Source organism: Marmota flaviventris, chromosome Y (assembly GCF_047511675.1).
Source record: "Marmota flaviventris isolate mMarFla1 chromosome Y, mMarFla1.hap1, whole genome shotgun sequence".
Taxonomy (NCBI): Eukaryota; Metazoa; Chordata; class Mammalia; order Rodentia; family Sciuridae; genus Marmota; species Marmota flaviventris.
The window spans coordinates 15,780,462-15,803,886 of NC_092519.1; the positions used below are offsets into that span (position 1 = coordinate 15,780,462).

The 23,425-nt window shown below is 48.3% G+C and overlaps 1 protein-coding gene across 1 annotated transcript in view; it reads left to right on the forward strand.

Moving 5' to 3' along the window:
• LOC114106848 (neuroligin-4, X-linked) overlaps positions 1-23,425 on the forward strand; it is a 160,154-nt gene that overhangs the window by 22,013 nt on the left and 114,716 nt on the right. Inside the window, exon 2 of the mRNA XM_027954017.2 lies at positions 4,506-5,290. Within this exon, the coding sequence (XP_027809818.2) occupies positions 4,819-5,290 (472 nt within the window). The 5' untranslated portion in view covers positions 4,506-4,818. The remainder of the gene's footprint in view (positions 1-4,505; positions 5,291-23,425) is intronic.

Consider the following 23,425-nt stretch of genomic DNA (forward strand, 5'->3'; position numbering starts at 1 on the left):
CCCAACGCGCTCCGTAAAACTGGGCACCGTGACTTTGCCTGAAACCAGCCAAGTGCAAAAATAAAATTAAAAAAAGATTGCTTTTGAGTACCCCTCCTGTGAGGGACCGGCAGCTCCCTGCCGCTCTTCTTGATGGAGTCCTTAGTGGGCGAGGAGACAGTGGGAACCCGGGGGGTGGGTTGGCAGAGGTACCTGCGGGAGCTGAGCCCCGGAAACTGGTCCTGGAAGGTCACCTGGACATGTCTCCCGCTGGATTCCTGCTAGATTCTTTCTGCATCTTTGTTCCTCCTTGTAATTGGATCCTGCGGCACAAAGCCCTCTCCACTCTGAGTGTCCATCATCCGTGACCTCAGCCCTTTGGTGGCTCAGAGTCTCGCTGCAAATGCAAACATTTAGGGAGGACCCAGCCGGACTCTGAATGCCCCTCAGTGAGCGCCCCTCAGACTGCGAGTCTCGGACAGGTCCATGTCTGGCTCACAGCCCCTGACCCTTCTGCCGCTCTCTGGGCAGAAGCCCTGTCCCCTGGCTCTGGTCAGCTACGAGACTTGTTCATGCATCATTAGGACTCTCGATGCCCAGATCCGCCAGCAACGTCCACTGTGGCAGGAGAGGGTGGGAAGAGACGGGCGAGCAACTGAAGTTGCACCCGACTGGGAGTTTTTAACCAGGGAGGTCCCACTGATGTCCACGTGTGTCTCCTCCACCCACGCGGTGGCACCTGCAGTAGTATCCGTGCTGAGACCTGTGACGGCAGCGTCTGTCTCCCCATGAGGACGTGGAGGTGTTGGTGGTCGGGACCCCTCTCCGTAGCTGCCCGTGGAGCCACATCTAGGCCAGGGCTGCAGACAGTCAGTCTGACCATTGCCCTCTCCTGCCTCATGGTATTGGATGCATGGACCGCGTTGGGTGCCACTCTATACACGTGGCAGCTGGCCACCCCCCACACGCTCCTGCCCAGGCCACCTGGGGAAACAGAAATCCAGCGTCCTGTGGAAGAGTGGCTCCTGTGTGTAAGTGTGTATGTGTGTATACATGTGGTGTCTATGTGTGTATGCATGCGGTGTGTATGTGTGTGTATATGCACATGGTGGGTATGTGTGTATGCATGTGGTTGTATGTGTACGTGTGTGTATGTGTGCATATATGTGTGTATGTGTGTGTTTGTGTATGTGTATATATATGGTGCAAATATATAAAAATATGCAGAAATTCTGCGTGTATATATGTGCATATATACTCAGGTACATGTACACACATACATATATGCATGCATTTGTACATATGTGTGTACATACATATGCATAAATATGCAAACACACATTAACCAATATAATAATAAGCTCTTGGGCCTCTTTATGTAATATGCACCTAATATAGTATGATGCAGTATGTGTAATTAGTTTTTATATTTACATATATTTGCACTTTAGGTATACACACACGTGATATATTAAAACTCACTGTATATAATTTGCATATGCATATGTAGATATACTAAGTTCAAGTGTATATATATGTATATAAACTAATGTGAATTGATCATTTGTATACATATATGCACACTACACATGTATGTATATATGTGCCTGTATGCATACATATGTGTATAAACACTATAGGTGTATTGTGCACATATATGTGCAGTATAATACATGCATCTGCATTGTGTTTAATATATATATGTATGCATATGTATGGGTGTGTACATATATTCACACACACAGATTATCCTAACCACTGTTGTACTAAACATTTGGGCTCCTATATATAAGAATATATAATATGCACATATATCATATATAATAAGTGATCATACATAATATATAATATTCATATGATTTAGTGTATAATGCAACAGAGACTTTGTATATCTATGTATGTAGATGTTTGTCTGGGTGTGCAACACAGTAACGTATCCAGTTTCCTTTTCTCTATGGACTGTGTGTAGCCTATGTGATAAATTCACTTGCAAACTCTCGTGCACCAGATCCACGCAGCTGTGTGAGCAGAAGGGCAGGGTTCCGTGAGGGGTGCGATTGGGAACTGGGAACAAACCCGTGAGATTTCTCTGGGCGCCGTCGTGTGGATTCAAGCTGAGGACCTTGGGGACCCATCCGTGTCCTGCCAGGGCAGGTTACGGGGTCTTGGGACTCGCCTTTCCCGTGCCCATGGCAGTGGGGGACATGAATGCCAGCTCTTTTGGGATGACTAGCTTGTCATTGCTTGAGCACAGATCCTGTCCCCAAGGTGATGCCTTGTACCTGAGTGCAGGACCCTCTGCCCCCAGGCGTCTCTATTTCATCTCCAGCCTTGGAACAGGACAGTCTTTGGGATCAGGGCGTCTCCGTACCTAAAGCAGCTTCAGAGGTCTCTTGGTCCAAGGGTCCTGGTTGTCACTTTGCACTTGACGGAGACAAAGCCCAAGGCACCCAGGGACGTGGCACAGGTCACTTGGCTACTTATTCGGAGTAGCCTGATAATCTCTTGTACCATCCTGCTCCTCTGGGCCTAGGACATGAGGAATCCATTCGTCCAGTGTATCCACAAGTTATATGCTACCCTCCTGTTACTCCCCTAGTAGTTTTCTTGGATATCAGCTGGACTGGTTCTGTATTGCTCTTCTTGTGTTCAGGTAACCTTTTCTTATTTAATAACGACCCTCACGCTACATCACAATGCCTGGCGCTCTCGGCACACTTCACCTCATCACTTAGGCAGAGTTTCATCTCACATCATCATGAAGAGAAGGTTTAATAGAGTATTTGAAGCTATTTTGAGAGATGAAGAGAACAAATTCACATAACTGTTTTTTTTTGGGGACTGTACCCGGGATTGACCTCAGGGTCACTCGACCCCTGAGCCCCGTCCCCAGCCCTATTTTGCATTTTATTTAGAGACAGGGTCTCCCTGAGTTGCTTAGGGCCTCGCTTTGGCGGAGGCTGGCTTTGACCTCGCAATCCTCCTGCCTCAGCCGCCCGAGCCCCCCCGGGATGACTTGGCCATTCAGGTTCAAGGGTGGAGTCTAGCTATGACCTGTCCCGAGTGACATGGACCCTGTGATATCCTCATTCATGTTGACTGGCAGAACCATGTGGGACCCACCCTTCCACCTAGGGACCTCCCTCAGCTCACAGGAAGACCCTTCCCCTCACCCCGGCTTTTCTGAGTTGAACATGGATGGTGCCACGGGGAGAGCCAACACTGGTTAAAAGAGCAAGTGAGTTTTCAGGGACACTGAAGCCTGGGTCCCTGTCACCACACTCTGTTGCCGTCCTCTGTCTCTTAATTATGCAGAAATTGGATGTTGGCCTGGCACACGTCCAAACGTCGCCGACGGACGGTCGGGAGAGTTCAAAGATAGAAGCGAGCGCGCCGGTCAGCCTCGGATGGGAGGCTGGTTTTCACTTTTCGGGTTGCAATCCCGATTCTGAGTCCATTTTCATTCAACCCCAATTAACCAGGTCTAGGATGGCAGACACCCAGGCAGTCACCGTATCCCCAGGGTGAAGTTCTCAAAGAATGCTATTTAGTTGGGCGTGGTGGCTCACGCCAATAATCCCAGTCACCCGGGAGGCCAAGGCGGGAGGATGGCAAGTTGGAGGTCAGCCTCAGCTACTTTGTGAGATCCTGTTCAAAAGGAATTGGGGAGGTAACTCAGTGGAAAAGTGCCTCAGATTTCAATTTCTAGAACCCCCCAAATCTATATATGTATGTACCCACACATACATGAAGGTACTTCTTGCAAAAATCAATGAGCCGTTTTCCATCTTTAAGACACCATTTCCGTTTACAGTACGGTTTACTGGTGCACAACCTCATCAACAGTCTTAAGAATGAGGTAATCAAATTATCCAGGTCCAGACGAAGGAAGCGGGTGCGATGGGCACCCAACGTGTCCGCCATGTTTTTTCATGGCTTCTTCAAAGCTCACCATGAATGTCATCCAAATCCACCCTCCGTTCTTTGCAGCATGTGCAGTATGAAGAATTAAACCCTCTGAGCACACATTGATGTCCCCAGAAATCGGGATTCAGGGGTCAACCCTTTGAGAAATGGCTTCTCCCAGCGACAAGACTTTGGCATGCTCTTGGGATGCGCCATCTTGTTTAGTGATGTCCAAAGAAGCTCCGATTCAGGGAGGTGAGACGGGATGTCCATGTGGGTCTGCAACTAAGTACCCCAAGGAGCATTCAGGTCCCCATGAGGGGATGTACCTTTTTGTGGCATCTCATCAATAGCCACACGTCATGGAGCCCAATGGGCCTGGGTGTACGCTTCCATTTCTCCCCACAGTGGAGACAATTGGAGAGACCCGCGAAGAGATGATTCCCTTAAACACTGGAGAAACGTTGGGCATCAATCCACCCACTGGACCTTGGGGCGCGGGTCCTTTCTTAACGTCGAGGGATTTCTGTGTTCCTTCGACGATGACGTGGCAGAGCCAGCCAAGGGTAGAGGCTCATAGCCTTCTCTCTTTAACCTTCTCTACTTTCTCTCTTTTTTAGGTTGCTTTGGAGTCTTCGTAAGGAATTCTTGTTGGATGGTCACCATTTCCCTGGACAGCGTCCCCCCTTGTGGAAATCAGGCTGCAGGATTAAAGGATCCTTGCCCCCTGGCGATGGGCACCCAACACGTCCGCCATGTTTTTTCCTAACCTTGGGCTTCTCCAAGAGCCGTGAGTGAGGTGGCCTCTCCTGGGTGGCCTCTCCTGGGTCCTTGACCCCCCGCCAATCCCTCTCTCCCCAACTGGCGTCCCGTCGGCACACTCTCTCCCTGGACTCCTGTCCCTTGGACACCCTGCGGATGTGCCCGTGAGCCATGTCGAGGCCCAAGGGATTGTTATGGCTCCCGTTGTTCTTCACCCCGGTCTGCGTCATGCTCAACTCCAACGTCCTGCTGTGGATCACCGCCCTCGCCATCAAGTTCACGCTCATCGACAGCCAAGCCCAGTACCCCGTCGTCAACACCAACTACGGCAAAATCCGGGGGCTAAGAACACCGTTGCCCAATGAGATTTTGGGTCCCGTGGAGCAATACTTGGGGGTCCCCTATGCCTCGCCTCCTACCGGGGAGAGGCGGTTCCAGCCCCCAGAACCCCCTTCCTCCTGGACCGGTGTCCGGAATGCCACCCAGTTCGCCGCCGTGTGCCCTCAACACCTGGATGAGAGGTCTCTCCTGCATGACATGCTCCCAATATGGTTTACAGCCAATCTGGATACTTTGATGACTTACGTCCAAGACCAAAATGAAGATTGCCTCTACTTGAACATCTACGTGCCCACAGAAGACGGTAAGTGCTTCTCTTATGGCCTGTCCATGCGAATTTTCCTCCAACCTTTCTGTTTAACTACGTTTCCGATGCAGGGCATAGTTATTATAGCAATGTATCCCAGGTCTCATGCACATTCACCAAGTCGCTAATGGACCAGCCAAACTGTAATTAATGACTGTAATTATTTTAATGAATTGGTTTCTAAGAATGGTTTACAGGCTTTCATTACAGGTGCTAATTAGTATGAGCTTAGAATGTTCTGTGCTAACCCTGAGTCATCGGGGAAGGGATGAATCTATAGTAGCGTTAAGGACATTATTATCCTTGTGTTTGAAAAAAACAGAATGAGAGAATGGATGGTCGTTTCTGCTCTGAGGACATAAGATACTATGATTGTTTTTTGAGTCTTGGGAATGGATAAAAAACATGGTTTTTAATATCCAAGAAATGGGTAGGGCATAAAGCGGTTGTTGTTCACTGTTCAAGATTCATCTCATCCATGTGAATTTGGATTATTTTTTATTTTTCTCCTGTTCACCACAGTCAGATGGCAGATGTAGGTATTCAGAAGATTCCCGCTATGTTAGGTAATAGTGGGCAGCTTTCAAGAAGCACTTCCCTTCCACAGAGCAGCAATGATAATCTGTAAAAAATAGAAAATAAAATAAAATAAAATCAGGCTCAACACATTCACTCCATCTCATGACTGATGGGGCTCGTGACGCGTTGGTCTCCATCTCGTCCTTTGGTTCTCTGATGGAGGGTCCGTTTTCGCCACTGTCTCTGGGAAACATTGGGCGGGAGGTCTAGCATCCACGTCCCTGGACACTGTCCCTCCCTGGTCCCCAACGTCCACTGCTTGAGTGCTGCGGTTCTTCCCCCATCACGATGCAAGGAAGCGAGTGTCCCCAGGCTACAGGAAAGCCAGGTTGTGGGTCCCGGGTGTCACCAAGAAAGACCCACAGGGACAATCGAGAGGACCATCCCTCGTGCTGTGAGTCCTCTGTGGCTTCTCTGCCTTGTTGTCACAGTGACAGACGCTGAGTGACCAGGTCTGAATGTGACTCAGGGCTCAGGGAGCTGACCCTGGAAGCCCCGGTGTCTCCGCCCAGACCACCTTGGACCCAGTAGGTCACCCAGCACGAAAAGCCAGGAGCCTCTCTGGTTAGAGAACCCCGTGTCCACCACCATCTGACCAGAGACCCAGAACCTTCTGGCCATTGCTTTCGGATTCAGCATGGCCCTGGAGCTGGGGGGAATTTTTTTAAAAAGGCAGGAGAATGCGACCTCGTGGAAAAGGCATTTCTAGTTAACGCGGAACCCGGTTCTGCTCACTGGGCGCTCTCCACTGCGTGGGGCCATGTGCGCATATGGTCCCGACCCAGGAATTGGAAATCTAACAGGGGCCCAAGAAGATGAATGGGTTTCCCAAAACTATGTGAATCATGGACTTTGGCTGGTGGGAGTCCAAAGCCAGAATATTTACACACACGCACACACCCACCCCCCCAAAAAACACAGTCTATCAATCAATCAATCAATACCTAATACATTTTTTTTGCTCCTGTGAGCAAAAGACCTGAAAAGCACCCTTTTTTAGAGGAGAAAAGTTATTTTTGAGGCTCAGAATTTCAGAGGTCTCATTCAAAGATGGCGGACTCCATGGCTCTGAGTCCAAGGTGAGGCAGAGCATCATGGCGGAAGGGAAAAGATGCTCAGGACGTGGCCACCAGGAGACAGAGAAGTCTTTGTCTTCTCACCACAGGCAAAACATGAACCCTAAAGGCACAGATCAGTGGCCCACCTCCTCCTGCCCTACGTGACTTGTGCACTTGAGTCAATCCACATCAGTGGATTAATCCACTTACTTGATTAAGACTCTCATAACCCAATAATGGCACCTGTGAACTTTCTTGCATTGTCTCACACATGAGCTTTTGGGGGACGTCTCATGTCTAAACCACAATTGTGAGCTTTGGGGGGACATCTCATGTCTAAACCACAACCATGCATATCCTTATTTTTATTTTTATTTTTTCATGGCGCTGATGATTAAGCCCAGAACATCATGCAAGTGTTTTACATATTCTGTTTTTTTTTTCTTCAAAAGCAGAATAATTGCACCAACTTCCCTTTAAAATAAAGCAGGTCTTGCGGAAGGGGGTGTTCACTGGTAAAAACCAGGACCTACTCAACTGAGGCTCGATTCTTGAAATTACCAATTTTAACGAATTTCTACCTTGTAGGTGTCGAGACGTTATTCATGTTTTTTTGCAGATGATTCATTTCTCTTTGGAGGCCAAGGGGCAGATGGACTAATTAGCTTTGAGTCGCATATTTAACCTTCTGATAGTTGTGCGGAGAAAGTCAGAGTGCGTCAGCCCCACGGGGTACAGAGGGGCGCATGTGAACACCGTCGTTAACAAGAGAAGGGATTTAGCCAGGATCCGCTCAGGGTGTGGGGCGCAGAAGAGTGACCCCATGGGGGCAGGAATGCAGGGTACGGCTTGGACGTTTGAGTAGCCAAGCTCCGAAAGTCTGAGAATAATAAGTCCCTTGTTAGTTCATAAAGGAGGGATGACATTGGAACTCATGATGACTGTCAATCAAGAGGTTGATGAATGCAGAAATGTCATCTATGGGAACTCCCTCATTTTATTGGGGACTCTTGGTTTTGTTTAGAATCAGAGTTAAAAGGAAAAAGGGAATATACCAGGCATGGTGGTTCACACCAGTAATCCCACAGTTTGGGAGGCTGAGGCAGGAGGATCGTGAGTTCAAAGCCAGCCTCCGCCAAAGTGAGGTTGTAAGCAACTCAGGGAGACCCTGTCTCTAAATAAAATGCAAAATAGGGCTGGGGAGGGGGCTCTGTGGTCATTTAGGGGAACAGTTGTTTCCAGAGAAGTGGATGGGGTGTCCACCTGGCTGAGCCGTACCCCGAGGCGTCACGAGATCCGGGCGGGCTTCCTCCGTAGGTGATGTGATCAGTGGACGTTGTGAATGTACAGGTCTAGGAACGTGGACCAGCTGAATCCGGATTCCTGCCGTCCTGACTGCTTGTTGGAAATGTGCCACGCAGGAGTCCTGTTTCCAAGCCTGGTAAGATCCTCCAAGGTCAGTGGCTCTGGCTGGAAAGGTCTACACAGCTTGCAAAATGGAGACCGTGAAAGGGAGGCCGCAGGACTCTAGAGAGGTTGACCACTAAGCGTCCACTACACCAAGGCAGAATGAGCTCGGGTCTCATCGACGGCATTAGATCGACATCAGGATACAATTTCTAGCAGAGTATTGATGCTTTCAACTCCCCCACCCTTTCTGAAATCCCTACGAACATCAGGATCATTGGTCTCCAAGGGACCGAAATCTACCCAGACTCCATCTGGCCGTGTGGGGGAAAAGGTGACCATTCCTCAGAGGGGCCCTTGTTTGCTGTGACTTGTTAGGGTTTGGATATGAGGTGTCACCCAAAAGCTCTTGGTGAGACCATGCAAGAATGTCCACAGGTGAAATAATCAGGTTATGAGACACTTAACCTGGTCAGTGGATTAATCCACTTGAATGGACTCACTGGGTGGTGGCTGTAGCAGGTGGGTGTGGCTGGAGGAGGTGGTCACTGGGGACGGGACTTTGGGGTCTCTCTCCTGTGCCTGGTGAGCAGAGCTCTCTCTGCTCCCTGGTGCCCTGTCCTGAGCTGCTCTCCTCCTCCAGGCCCTGCCGCCATCTTGTTCTGCTCCCCTTGGGCCAGAGCCATGGAGTCGGCCACCAGGGACTGAACCTCGGACACCATGAGCCCCAGATGAACTTCTCCTCCTCTAAGATGTTCTGCTGCGTCTTTTGGTCCCAGCAATGAACAAGCTGAGTAAAGCACAATTCATTGCAAATTTAGAGAATCCAGATTCGGGAATGTTATGGGTGTGACTTAACCAAGACGTGACTGGAACCAAGAAATTAAAAAAAAACAACAACAACCCACGTCTTCCTGCCTGGTTGGTGGCTTCTCTGTTTGCAGGGTGGGCTGAGCCTCTGCCCTACAGGAGCCAAGTGTTAGATTCTGTGGTTCTCAGCTGCCCAAGTGGGGAACACAGTGTTTTTAATTCCATTATAAGAATTCCAGGAAACAATGAGTTTGTTTTTTTGTGCTGGGGATTGAACCCAGGGGTTCTTAACCCCTGAGCCACATCCCCAGCCATTTTTTGCATTTTATTTAGGGTCAGGATCTTGCTAAGTTGCTTAGTGCCTCGCTAAATTGTGGAGGCTGGCCTTGAACTGGCTGTCCTCCTGCCTCAGCCTCCTGAGCCACCAAGGAAGAGATTTGATTGGCTGGTTGGCTCAGGGACCCACACTGGGCCAGAGAAAGAGTGGGCAATCTGGGGTGCTCAGGTGGAACAGATGGATGGGACAGGGGTGGGTGGGGCAGTTCTCATGATAACAAGGAACAGGGTTGATTTATCTTCAACACCCAAGATATTTCCTAGCACCTATTCTACGCCGAGCATGCGGAGCTTACATTAGACTCAGAAATCCCTAATTCTGAAAAATACCAGCCGAATACTAGTCCTGGGAGGTTGTGCAGATTTCCTGAGACCTGTGAAGGTCACCTTCGATGGCCCCTGGCCTTGCAATACTGTGATTTCAGCAACGATTTTAAGCAGCAGCAGGAGAAGGCGGTTGTGGGTGGAATTAATGTGTGTCCATCAGCTGAGCTTAAAATCAGGACGTGGTGGTGCCTATGGGTAATCTCAGCAACTCGGGAGGCTGAGGAAGGAGGATGGCAAGGTTGAGGCCAGCCTCAGCAACTTACCCAAATCCTGTTACTAAAAAGATAAAGAAGGGGTGGGGGTTTGGCTCAGTGGTTAGGCACCCCTGATACCACAAAAAAAATGTTGATAACAATAATAAGCATTTCCACCTTATTGATCCCAGGTACTTAAAAGTAGGTCTTTGCTTGAAGCCTGTGAAGGACAAGTGAATGTCAACTTCCCAGCTGATCTTAACAAAACCTTGTGGGCAGCCTAAGTCCCCCCTCTAGACCTGATTCCTAGAGCCTTTGGGCGCAGCCTGCTGTTGGGAGTTGGGATGGGGGATTGCAATTTAAGTTATCTGGCTTCTTCTCCAAAGCCTCAGTTTCCTTGAGAGTAAATAGAGTTGGATTTGGTGACTTAATGAGTCCGTCCCCCTAAAGCACGTCGACCAGTTCCTAGACACACAAGCCCCTGCTAATCGGATATTTGTGGAGTGCAATTACCAATAAAAAAGGGATTTCCTCAATTCCACCTAAGCTGCCCGCACGGCACCTAGTTTCTAATTAGGTTGCTAAATTCATTGCAGAAAAAAAAAAAAAAAAAAAAAAAACGTTCATGATTTTTTAAATATAGCAACAGAATGACAAGAAATGAGACCAAAGGCGTTTCATCTTGGAAGTTTGTGTTTTAACAAAAAACAAATAGGGTGGATTCTCATTTTCTTAAAGAAGCTGTGTATTATTATCATACTTTTTTTTTCCCCCTAAATTGGCTCATTTTTGAGTTGTCGAGTGGATTTTTGGCATTAGGTTGGACTTAGAGAAGCTGATCACGAAGACGGCGTTAAGATAGGTTTGTCGGAAGGCAGCCCTAGAGCCCAGAGGGACCGAGTGGCCAGGTCTATTTCTAAGTTTTCATGAGAAATTCATTTTATTTTTCATTTCTGTCGAGCCTCGAATAAGCCAGTGTCATGCACACAGCGGCAAAACCATCGTGAAAAACAAAAACGTCACCGTGTCGGCAGGAGCCAGCCTGTGTTAACCCATCAACACCCACAGGAGGTTCTGCAAAAATTGGAACCAACCAAAGTGACCCAGAATACGGACGGTGCATTTCACCGTCGACCGCAGGTCCTGAGACACGTTGTTCTAGAACACAGCTCCAGATACGGAGCTTGGGACCAGGCTGGTCTGCAGGATTGAGTGACTGAAGAGGGTTCCTTTCTAGAACCTTCTATATGATTAAATTGATTGTCAAATGGCACAGCTGGGTTGGACGTCGTCGTTTATTTTACACATTCTCTTGGTCTTTCGACGTTTTTGAATATTTTGTGTTCTGAGCGATTAAAAATAACAATAATATTATACACGTTCTGGGAAATTGAGACAGCGAGGTCCCCACTTCAAACCCTGATTCTTGGGATCAAGTCAGAAAGACGTCAGACCTGTCAATCACAGTGACAGGCAGGAGTGTATTGAAGGGATGGAAAGGAGAAGGGGACACTCTCAAGGGACACAGGGGTCCTCTCAGAGAGGACAGGGACAGCGTGCCCCTCCTGCCCTCCAGTTTTATTGGGGTCCCAGGGAAGTCTCCAGAGAGCCCCGCCCAGGTCCCCTCCTGACTTTGACGGACAGCAGGGTGACATCTGACTCTCTAGTCCCCACGGCCATGGCCACTCTGGGTCACCCTGGCCCCTGCTGCCTGGTTCTCAGTGGAACCTGTTCTTGCAGATTTTAGGGTTGGAGGAAGGATCCTCGTCCCCCTGGGTCCTGGGACCTGGTCTGCGTCAGGGTCCCAGAAGTCCCCCCTTCAGGGTCACCTGGCTCCTCTCAGGGACATGACTTCCCCCCTGCATGTCCCCTTCAGGTCACAGGTGGTGTGTGAGGAAGGTGGCGGAGCCTGTGCCCGGAGGCCAGGCAGGGCTGCAGGTCCAGGGCTTCGGGGAAGGAAGCTGTGGGGTCAGCACCGGGGGCCATTTATAGAATTGTCCCCTGAACCTTGTGTCCCACGACCCAGGTCTGTCTGTCCCCATCACTGTAACTGGTTATTAGAATCGTCGTGACTCTGGGATCAGCTGCTATGTAATAAATCAGTAGACAACCTCAGCACCCTCCCATGGCTTCCATTTTATGTTGATTGACTCTTCCTCTCATGACCTCATCTTGGATGGAAGGTGGAGGATTAGAAACTGGTGGCCGATAAATTATGAGTAAAAATAGTGAAAGATTTCCGACCCATCTTGACACGTACGTGCAAGAAGTCGTCTCGTACAGTCGCAATGAGCCCCTTCTCACCAACTTCCCCGACACCCCGATTCCTGATTATCACCTCTTTAGATTCACCTGGATATAAAAAGTGCAAATCGGGAAGTGGGGGAGGATCCAAGTTAGATACAACATGAGGGTGACCCAAGTGTCATTGACCGAGCCCAGCACCTCCTTGTGCATATCTGCCTTCTGAGGTGGAGGGATTCCTACGTGAAATTTCATGGGAAATAAATTGGGAGGTGAGCTGTGCCTCTCAGTAGACCCTGCAGTAAGTAAGGTTCCATAGAGGGACAGGTGGTTCCCCTTGGTGACATCTTCTTGCCTGCCATTTAAATCGTCCATCCAGCTGCATTCGACCCAAACGCTTCCCGACTCCGTGGGCAGCACCTTCGTGCATGAGACTCACAGGAAATCAGCCTCCACTGAGACCATCCCCCGTTCCCAACACCCAGTCTCCATCTGGAGTAGAGAAATCGTCCTCCGGGACATCAATGGGGACTTCAGTCTCAAAAGCCGCTGTCTTCCAAGAGGAGGAGCCTCAGGGGGGTCTTTCAATCCCCGCCCGTTCACAGACTGAGTTTTCCTGCTCATTAACCCTTGGGCACTCTCAGCAGAGATGAAAAGTCTCCCCCCTCCGCCCTCCCGTATGGGCCACCAAGTGCCACAGTCTGGCTGGGCACAATTCAGGAGCCACTTGTCAAGCAGAAACGAACTTTATTTTTAGAACCACACACACCACACCACACAGCTCCTCAGGAAGTCCCTCAGAGCCCAACTGCCACCACCGGCTTCCCACAAGCCTCTCAACTCCCCCACTCCTCCTGCTCTTGAGGTCGATTGGCTGGGTCATGTGGGCGGAGCCAAAAAAAGTCCCCCAATGAGCAGCTCCGTGGTCTGAAAGGGCGGGGAAACAGCCCAATGAGCATCACCGCACAGGAGCCAATCAGCTGGCAGCTGGAAGTTTGCTGGGGCTGCTGTGAGCCAATCAGCTGGAAGTTTGCTGGGGCCTCTGTGAGCCAATCAGCTGGAAGTTTGCTGGGGCTGCTTTGGCTGTGGCTCTCAACAGAGTTTCATCATAATCAGGATTTTACAAGCTGCTCTTTGCTCCTGGAGACGGGTGGTTTTGAAGACCAGGGCGTCTGGAGAGGAAGGAGGAGGTCCTCTGATCTCGAAGGCGCTTGGATCGGTGGCTCTCTTTGAACCAGGGCCATGGGCATGTTTTGCAGGGTGACTGATACATCCGCAGGTATTTTTCCCCAACAGCTGGGGATCTTCACCCGCTCAGCCTCACAGTGGAGATGGAGTCTACAGGCATCTTCCTTCAAGATGCTGCTTTGTGACTCTGGACAATTTCCACCTGAGGTCCCTTCCAGGTTGCCGTCTGCAGCAGGCTGACCCTGGTCACTGCATGGAATTGCACAAAGCATCCTGATGTCCCAAATAGGCATGTTTTAATCCCCTCATTCATCTCTCTAAGTCATCAGTCAACTCAAGAGTTCATGCTGGATTTTTAATTATTTTTCCAACATGCCTAAAACACATATTAATTTTTTTTTGAGCCAGAAGCCACATGCTTCTGTCATTTTTTAGGAAGTAATGCAATTTGAAACGTGATGAGAAAGCAAGAGCAAGTGGATTGTCTCTATCTGCCATCTGCACACATGAAGACGGAGCCCTTTGTGGCTGAGATTCCGTCCTCAGGATCCCCAATGCACAGTAAGGACCCTCTGTCACCAGCCCAGGAGACCGTTGATTGTCCCCATATGCCAGGAACCTGAGTTGTTAGTATGGGAGGTGGCCAAAAAGTTTGGCGCAACTGGCAACAGGTGAGAAATGCCGTGGAGAACATGTTGACCACTTGGAGAGGGAACCATTCTCCCCCCTCCCACCAAAAACAAAAATTAGCAAAAGCTCTTAGTTTGGATAACAATAAAGTTTATCTGCGGAAAAAGCTTCCTCTGGATTGAGGAGATGTGAGCGGCCATGATGCAAAGTCCAATGGCTTGATTGTACTCGGTTGTGGTGACGTGTTCTATGACTATAATCCAACCTGGGGGATTCGTTTGGTTGGTGGCTCCACAAGATGGGCGTTTTCCAACCAAGTGACATTGCTCTTGTGGAATAACCCTCCCCATAAAATGTGGCCAGGACCTAGGACTTGCTTCTAACCTGTGGGATGTTTATTAGGCTCATGGTTTCCAAGGTTCAGTCCGTGGTTGGCCAACTCCATGGCTCTGGCCCAAAGGGAGCAGAACAAAATGGCGGCAGGGCCTGGAGGAGGAGAGCAGCTCATGACAGGGCACCAGGGAGCAGAGAGAGCTCTGCTCACCAGGGACAGGAGAGAGACCCCAAAGGCACAGCCCAGGGACCCCCTCCTCCAGCCACCACCCCACCTGTCTACAGTCATTAACCAGTGAGTCCATTCAAGTGGATTAATCCACTAATGATGTCACACCTCCAATAACCCAATCCTTTCACCTCTGGACATTCTTGTACTATGACACATGTGAGCTTTGGGGGAACACCCCATGTCTTTCTCAATCACTGAAATTTCAGTGGGGACCCCAACTCTGGTCTACACTGATGCTTCATGGGCAGGACTCAAAGTAGAGGACCCAGAGAAGGTTGAGCCTCGACTCGTAACACAGAGATTCTACCTTCAAACCATTCCCGTCAGCGTCATGTGGGGATTGACCTTTTGAGACCTATTAAGTGTCATTACTTAGAACGGTTTGGTAGCCAGTGGAGGAAACTCGGGTCAAATTTATAAAAGGGGAAAGAAAATGTTCATTCCACCAACTTCCTCAGAGTCCTGGAGTCTCTGTGACTTCAACATGGAGCCCAGAAGTCCCGTCATTGCCCTTGGTCACCTGAGTTGGTCCATCTCTCTTGCTCTGTGAGGGCTTTCTCAGAGAGACTGTGTCCAGCTGGCGATCCAGATGGTCACCTGTGTTCCTTCATGACATCATCTGTGAGCTCACAAAAGGAAGGCTGCCCATTGGTGCACTTTGGGTCACGTGGCAACTCAACCAAGGTCAGTTTCCCGCGAAAAGAGACTGTTGGACGTGAGTTCGCTGCCCAGTCGTGCATGGAGAGGGGACTGGGGAAGTCCACCAGGATCTAGCTTAGGGTAGATGAGGACGAGGCAGTTCCCTAAAAGAAAATGGAACACTAATGTCACCAACGCACAGGGTTGTCATCCCAGCTACTTGGGAGGTTGAGGCAGGAGGATGGTAAGGTTGAGGCCAGCCTCGGCAACCCAGTGGGACCCTGTCTCCAAATAGAGTTTTTACAGAGCCTGGACATGTGGGTCAGTAGTAGAGCCCTTGCCTTGTGCATCTAGGTCCCTGAGTCCAATTCCCAGGACTCGGGGAAGAAACGGATGGATGGATGGAATGGTGCAGGAAATGAGTTTGGAGGCTGGACGTTACCCAGTTGTCTCTGACAGTTACAAGTTAGGAAATGAGAAAGCGGCTTGGTACTCGATGTCACTGTTTAGTAAGTATCTGGACCTCGCGGTGGCTTCTACTGGGACATAATGAGAGCATGCGGGGGATCAGGGCATCTTCATTAGACCGTTATCTGGGCTGCTCTGCTTTGAGAGCTGCACTCCCGGGTCGAGGTCACGGGGGACAGGACAACCAGTGTGCGCCGCATCTGCAGATAGAAATCATGACCTCGAATCCGTGAGGCTGTTTGACACTGAGTCCCCCCGCTGTGCCTGCTGTCTCATCCACCAGTTCTTGCTCAAGGGCTGGGTTTACTGAAGCATGAGTCAATTCAGAGGTTCCATCTTGGGGAAGAGAAAAATGAACTTGGGCAAATTGCAGTCGAAGTTGTCAGCAGGGTGAAAATGTGGGCAGAGGTGCATCTTGGGGCTTCAGGGCAATGCCTGACCTCCTGGTGGAGGGGGCTCAAGGAACGATGCGGGATCCCCAGGAGGCTGCCTGCTGCTCACCGGGTCATAGAAACCAGTCTCCCTTCTTGTGCAGTCATCTAAATCCAACACTGTGCACCATTAGCGTTGTGCTGGGTTTCAATGTATTTTTCTTAGGATTTCTGCTATTGTTTCTGTATAAGTCAGTTTACCGTTGCTATGCTGAAATGCCTGAGGAAAAAAACCACTCATGGAAGAAAGGTTTATCTGGGCTCACAGGGTCATACATTTCAGTTCATCCTGGCTTGGCCTCCTCCATGTGGGCCTGTCCTGAGGCAGAGCATCATGGCGGAGGGATGTATCAGAGCACAGCTGCTCATCTCAGGGCATCCAGGAATCAGAGGAAGAGCAAAAGGTCATAGACAACATAAACCCTTTCAAGACATGTAACCTACTTGTGGTCACGCCCCTCTGCCTATGGTTTCCACCACTCTCTTTGAAGTCATTAATCCATATCAATGGATTAATATCAATGGGTTAATATCAATGGATTAATATCAAATGGATTAATCCATAACAATTGATTAATCCATATCAATGGATTAATCCATATCAATGGATTAATTCACATTAATGGATTAATCCATATCAATGGATTAATCCATATCAATGGATTAATTCACATTAATGGATTAATCCACATTAACAGGTTAATCCACATTAATGGATTAATCCACAGTAATGCATTGATCCACAGTAATGCATTAATCCACAGAAATGCATTAATCCATATCAATGGATTAATCCACTTATGAGGTCAAAACCTCATGATCTAGTCACTTTCCTACTTCATTACTGCATTTGGGGTCAACCTTTCAACCCATGAGCTTTTGCAAAGGAAACCTTAATAGCTTGATCTCCGGCTTGATGGTATCGGTAGGTAGTAGCACCTTGTAGGTAGGAGTTGGAAGAAAGTTTTAAGTGATTGGAGCCAGACCCTTGAAGGATTTATGGAACCCTGTTCTCCTCCTCTTCCTCCATCATGAAAAACGTCCTTCTGTGTGAGCTCCAGATTAGCACAATGGCAGCCCCTTTGCTGTTGTAGGTGTATCTCCTTACAAGCCTATTGGAGGAGACGGGCAGGTAGTGGTTAGCACCGTGGACTGTGACCAATGTGATGATGTAGCCAGTTGGAGAGAGATGGAAAGATCTCTTAGGCCCCTGCCCCCCGGAGTCTGGGTGGGAATGGACTAAGGGGAAAGGTGAAGGATCCGTCATGGACCTAGTGATTGTGTGCAGAGAGAATTGACATGGAGAAAAAACAGCCTTCTCCCCGATGAAGGCCGTGGGGCTGAGCTCATATTGATTTTCCCGGCTGAGCCTCTCTTAAGGAACGGAGGAGCTGTGCATGGGGAGTGTGTGCTCAGCCAAGCAGCTGAAGGGCAGCCGCTGCTTGTGGTCAGCTAATGGCACAGTGCTGTGCTCCAGGTACCTGCTGAGGTAGAGAGAGTATTGACGGATGGGATGAATGAAACCTGAGAAGCCCAATGAGGTCCAGCATCCACCTGGAAGAGGATATCATCCCCTACTGGACAGGGGAAGAAGGGTGCAGGGTATAACCCGTGGACTCCCCCTAAACTGTGACATCTAATGCGTGTATTGCCCAGGGCTATTTCAGCACTGTATTGGCGCACGAGTTGCAACGGGGGCCATATAACCCTCAAAACCTAGAGTATGTCCTACAGTTTCCCTTTACAGAAAACGTTTCCTGACCCCTGATGGGAAGGGATACTGTCTGAAGTCATGGGGGATCGTCTAGTCAACCCATGCACATAAAGGGCCGGTGCAGAAGGTCAATGCCAGAGAGCTGTTGCTGTCAATCAAGTGGACAACGTTCTCAAGTGGCTCCCACCAGGTCCCCACTGACTTACCATTTACAGAACTTGGTCCCAGGCATCCACATTTTAGTGACCTTGGAGGGGATCACGAGAAAGAGGATCTTTCTCTCTTAACAATGTAAGTTAGTCTTTTGCTTAATGGATAAGAGCATTTTTGAACCAAGCATAAAAATCACTCCTTAGATACTTTGGGTTAGGCAGCGGGGAGTGAAGGGACAGGTGGGGTGTGGGACATGGGGACAGGAGAATGAGTAGGACATTATTATCCTGCACATATGACCCCAGGACCAGGGTGATTCTACCTCATGCACAAGCAGAAGGAGAAGTGACACTCCATCTATGTAGGATGCGTCCAAGTGCAGTCCACCGTCAGGTGGGATTAATTAGAACAAATAAGGAGACTACTCCTTTCTGTCACTGGAAATCACATGAAAGAAAAGGATGATACCAATTGAAGAAGCAATGGGCCATAGAGCATGGAGCAAGGTGACTTTCTAGAATGAGGGTGGAGATGACGTAGGTGAGATGCAAACCTGTGGGTGAGGAGATTGAGCAATGTGCAACAAGGGATCGTCAGCTCTAGATCTTTAAAATCTAATCAAATTAAACAACACGAACAAGCCATGGGCCAAAGGGTACAATCAACTCATTAAGTGAATGACATCATCGTAATAGATGATGATGATGGTGATGATGGTATCAAGGATTATATTTTGATGACAGTGGTGATGATGGTGATGGAATTGAAGATGGTGATGGAGATGATGATTTTGAAGATGAAGATGGTGGTGGTCACAGATGATGATGTTGATGGAGGTGATGATGATGGTGGTGGTGATGATCATGATGAGGGTGGTAATGGTGATGGACATGATGATGATAGTGGTGATGGCAGTGATGATGATGAATTTTGATGACAAATGGGGGATGATAGGGAGGGAGATGTTGGTGATAGAGATAATGGTGGTGCTGATGAAGGTGATCAGGTAATAATGATGATGGAGATGTTGATGAAGATGATTATAATGATGGTGATAGACATCATGATAATGGGGTGATGATGGTGGTTATGGTGATATTGGTGATAGAGATGATAATGGTGATGATGATGGTGACCAGATAATATGATGATGGTGATATTGATGATGATGATGGTGGTGGTGGTGATGGAGATGGAGATGGTGGTGGACTTCATGATGATGGGGGTGATGATGGTGGTGAAGATGATGTTGGTGGTGATGATAATGGTGATAGTTATTGTGATCATGGTGGTGGTGATGGTAATCATGATGGAGATATTGCTGATGGAGATGATAATGGTGGTGATGATGGTGGTGGTGATGGAGATGGTGGTGATTAACATGATGGGTAGTGGACATCATAATGATGGCGGTGATGATGGTGGTGGAGATGATGTTGGTGGTGATGATGATGGTGATGGTTATTGTGATAATGGTGGTGGTGATGGTAATCGTGATGGAGATATTGGTGATGGAGATGATAATGATGGTGATGATGGTGGTGATTATCATGATGGGTGGTGGACATCCTGATGATGGCGGTGATGATGATGGTGGAGATGATGTTGGTGGTGATGATGATGGTGATGGTTATTGTGATAATGGTGGTGGTGATGGTAATCGTGATGGAGATATTGGTGATGGAGATGATAATGATGGTGATGATGGTGATATTGATGATGATGATGATAATGATGATGGTGGTGGTGATGGAGATGGTGGTGATTATCATGATGGTTTTGGGCATAGTGATGATGCGGGTGACGATGGTGGTGGAGATGATGTTGGTGGTGATGATGGTGATGATGGTGGTGATAATGATGATGGTGGTGGTGATGGAGAAGGAGATGGTGGTGATTATCATGGTGGTGGGCAACATAATGATGAGGGTGATGATGGTGGTGGAGGTGATGTTGGTGGTGATGATGGTGGTGATAATGATGATGGTGGTGGTGATGGAGAAGGAGATGGTGGTGATTATCATGGTGGTGGGCAACATAATGATGAGGGTGATGATGGTGATGGAGGTGATGTTTGTGGTGATGATGGTGATGATGGTGGTGATAATGATGATGGTGGTGGTGATTGAGAAGGAGATGGTGGTGATTATCATGATGGTTTTGTGCATCATGATGATGAGGGTGATGATGGTGGTGGAGGTGATGTTGGTGGTGATGATGATGATGATAATGATGATGGTGGTGGCAGAGGTAATTTTCATGGCAGTGATGATAGTTATTGTGATGGCAGGGTAAGGTGGTAATGAGGATAAGGATGGTTGCAAGGATACTATTGATGGGGATGTGGCTTTGATGGTGATGATATGAAGATGGCATTCATTGGATTTTATCTGGTGACATTTCTGAAGCTGAGGCTTTACACCGATGCCTGAGCATCTGCTGTCGGTCAGTTCACCCCACAACTCTCGAAAGTGCCGTGGTCCAAATCAGAAAAGTAAAACCAGGAGCAGTTAAATCTTTAACTACAAAATCACTCAAGAAGGCGACCCACAACGAGGAGCTGAGTCTTGCTGACGGTTCCCTCTGCGGGTTCCTATGGGAAGTCAATTGAATTGAATGAAAGGAAACATGACTTCATCTCCTTCTGTTAGCAAAGACACAATGAGAACCTGTTTACTGCTGAAGAGGATGGGCACATCGCCATCACTGGCAAGCATTTTAATAAATCGATACCAAGCTTTTTGGCAATGCATCTCAAGACAAAAAAATATAAAAATAAAAACAAAAACAACTTTTTTAAAAAAGTATTTTTAGTTGTAAATGGAGCCTTTACTTTTTAAAAAATTATATGCAGTGCTGAGGATCAAACCCAGAGTTGCACCTCCTGCAATCCCATTTATTTTTTATTATATTCTTTGTTAATTGTTGATAGTTCTTGATTTTATTTGTTTATACTTGGTGCTGAGAATTGAACCCAGTGGCTCACAGATGCCAGGCAACTGCACTATCACTGAGCCACAGTCCTATCCCTTGCAATCCCTTTTAAAGGAATTATTTTAAAAAATGTGCCTAGAGTTTTATGCCTAAGGATTGGCTTTCAGCATGAGCTCTGATGAGGATAATAAGAGATCAATAAAAGTAGCTGAGGGGCTGGGGCTGTGGCTCAGTGGTAGAGCACTCACCTAGCGTGTGCAAGGCCCTGGGTTTGATCTTCAGCACCACATAAAAATAAATAAATGAAAAGGTATGTCCAACTACAACTAAAAAGTAAATATTTTAAAAAAGATAAATAATAAATAAATAAAATCAGTGAGAGATGTTATATTTACAGAAGGGGGAACACTGTGCATGGGGCTTCCATTGGAAATAAGTTCATGTATAGAAACAAGATCTCAGTTATTGGGAAGGAGAGGTTGTAAGCAGGGACTCGACAGAGAGCAAAGATCTTCCTGGACCATGACTTATTGTGTCCAGGGTCCATATTGTAGTTCTGCCTGATGCCTAGCCGATCCCTTGGGAGGACCACACTCTGCAAGTGTGCAAAATTAATGGGTTCCACCATGATTTTCCCACCCTATGTTCACACCATTAAATTCAGATGGTGATGTTGATGGAGATGAAGATCATGGTGATGGTGGTGATGATGATGGTGGTAGTTGTGATGATGGTGGTGATGGTGGTTATGATGGTGGTGATGTTCATGATGATGGTGATGGTGGTGATGTTCATGATGATAGTGATGGTTATCATGGTGGTGATGGTGGTGGTGGTGATGGTGATGGTGATGATGGTCTTAGTGATGCTGGTGAGGTGGTGATGATCAAGGTGTTGGTGATGGTGGTGGTGGTGATGGTGGTGATGATAGTGATGGTTATCATGGTGGTGATGGTGGTGATGGTTATGATGATGGTGATGATGGTGATGAAGTTGATGATGGTGATGGTCATGATGATGGTGATGATCAAGGTGTTGGTGATAGTGATGATGGTGATGGTGGTGGTGTTGATGATGGTGATGATGATGATGGTTATGATGATGGTGGTTATGATGATGGTGGTGATGGTGGTGGTTGTGATGGTATTGATGGTGGTCCTAGTGATGGTGGTGATGATGATGCTCAAGGAGATGATAGTGACGATGGTGGTGATGACGGCACTACCATTGGCAGGTGGCGGGTTAGCATTACAGAAGTAAAAAATTGGTGGATGGGGTACTCCCCCATCCTGAGAGTCGAAATCCTGACCATGATCTTTCTAGAACCAAGGTCCCAGCCCACTGCCCCCTTATCCACCTTGGTTCTGTTGAAATGGGAGCAAAACAGGGTGAAGTCTGTTCAGATATCATGTCAACATTGGCATCTGTTCCCCTTGAGATAACCACGAATCAGTTGTAGGCTTTTGCTGAACCCAGTGGTTCAGGCTTATAATCCAAGTGACTCGGAGGCTGAGGCAAGAGGATCGCAAATTGGAGGCCAGTCTCAGCAACATAGTGAGATCCTTCCTCCAAATAAAATTATAAAAAGGGGCTGAGGGTGCAGCTCGGTGGTACAGCAAGTGCCTAGAATGTATGAGGTTCAATCCCAAGTACCACACGCACAACATATGGAAAAACTAAATGCACACGATGAGTTCCTTGCAATGCTAAAGTTTTCTCAATGTCCAGTATGGAGCCCCTCAACCCAGGAGTATCTAGGTTTAAATATCAACAGGTCCAGGGTCCAGGGAGCCCCGGAAGAGACTGTCAGAATCTCTAGGAGAAGGAAACCTGAGCACTTTGTTGTTTTTTTGTAAGAGAGTGAAGAATGTTTGGAACCAAATTGCAATAGGTCTCCAAGGGGCAGAGGAGCGGTCAGGGGAGGAGTGACCGTTCCTGACCCTTTGCTAAATGCCTCAGACGGGGTGAGGCGTTGGCGTGCATTGTCCTGTTGATCCTCTGCAGAATCAATCATTCTGACAGCAGAGTCTGGAGTCTGGAGCGGTGGATTCAGCAGTGACAGCCTTGATTTGCCCGTGGACATTCACAGCTCTGACCCCTGTGATCTGCTCACCTCTCTGTCTGGCCTACGCAGCCGTCCAGATGGTGCCATCGGACATAACTCCCCTTACCTTGGCTTGGCCCCCTGCCTGCTCCATCGCCAGCCACCGAGGGCTCATGGCTTGAGTAGACAGAAGCTCATTTCCAACTGTCCCAATGAGGGACCCAGTGACCAGTGGGTTATCTGCTCAGAGGGGGAGCCTGCCAGGCCAGAGTCTCAAAGCACAGCGTGCGCAGGGCGGGGAGAGGGGCTGGTCAGGGACAGAGCAGCTGTCTAGCGTGTGTGGAGCTCTGGACTCATCCCCAGGCACCAAACACACGTGCACACACACACACACACACAAACACACTCATT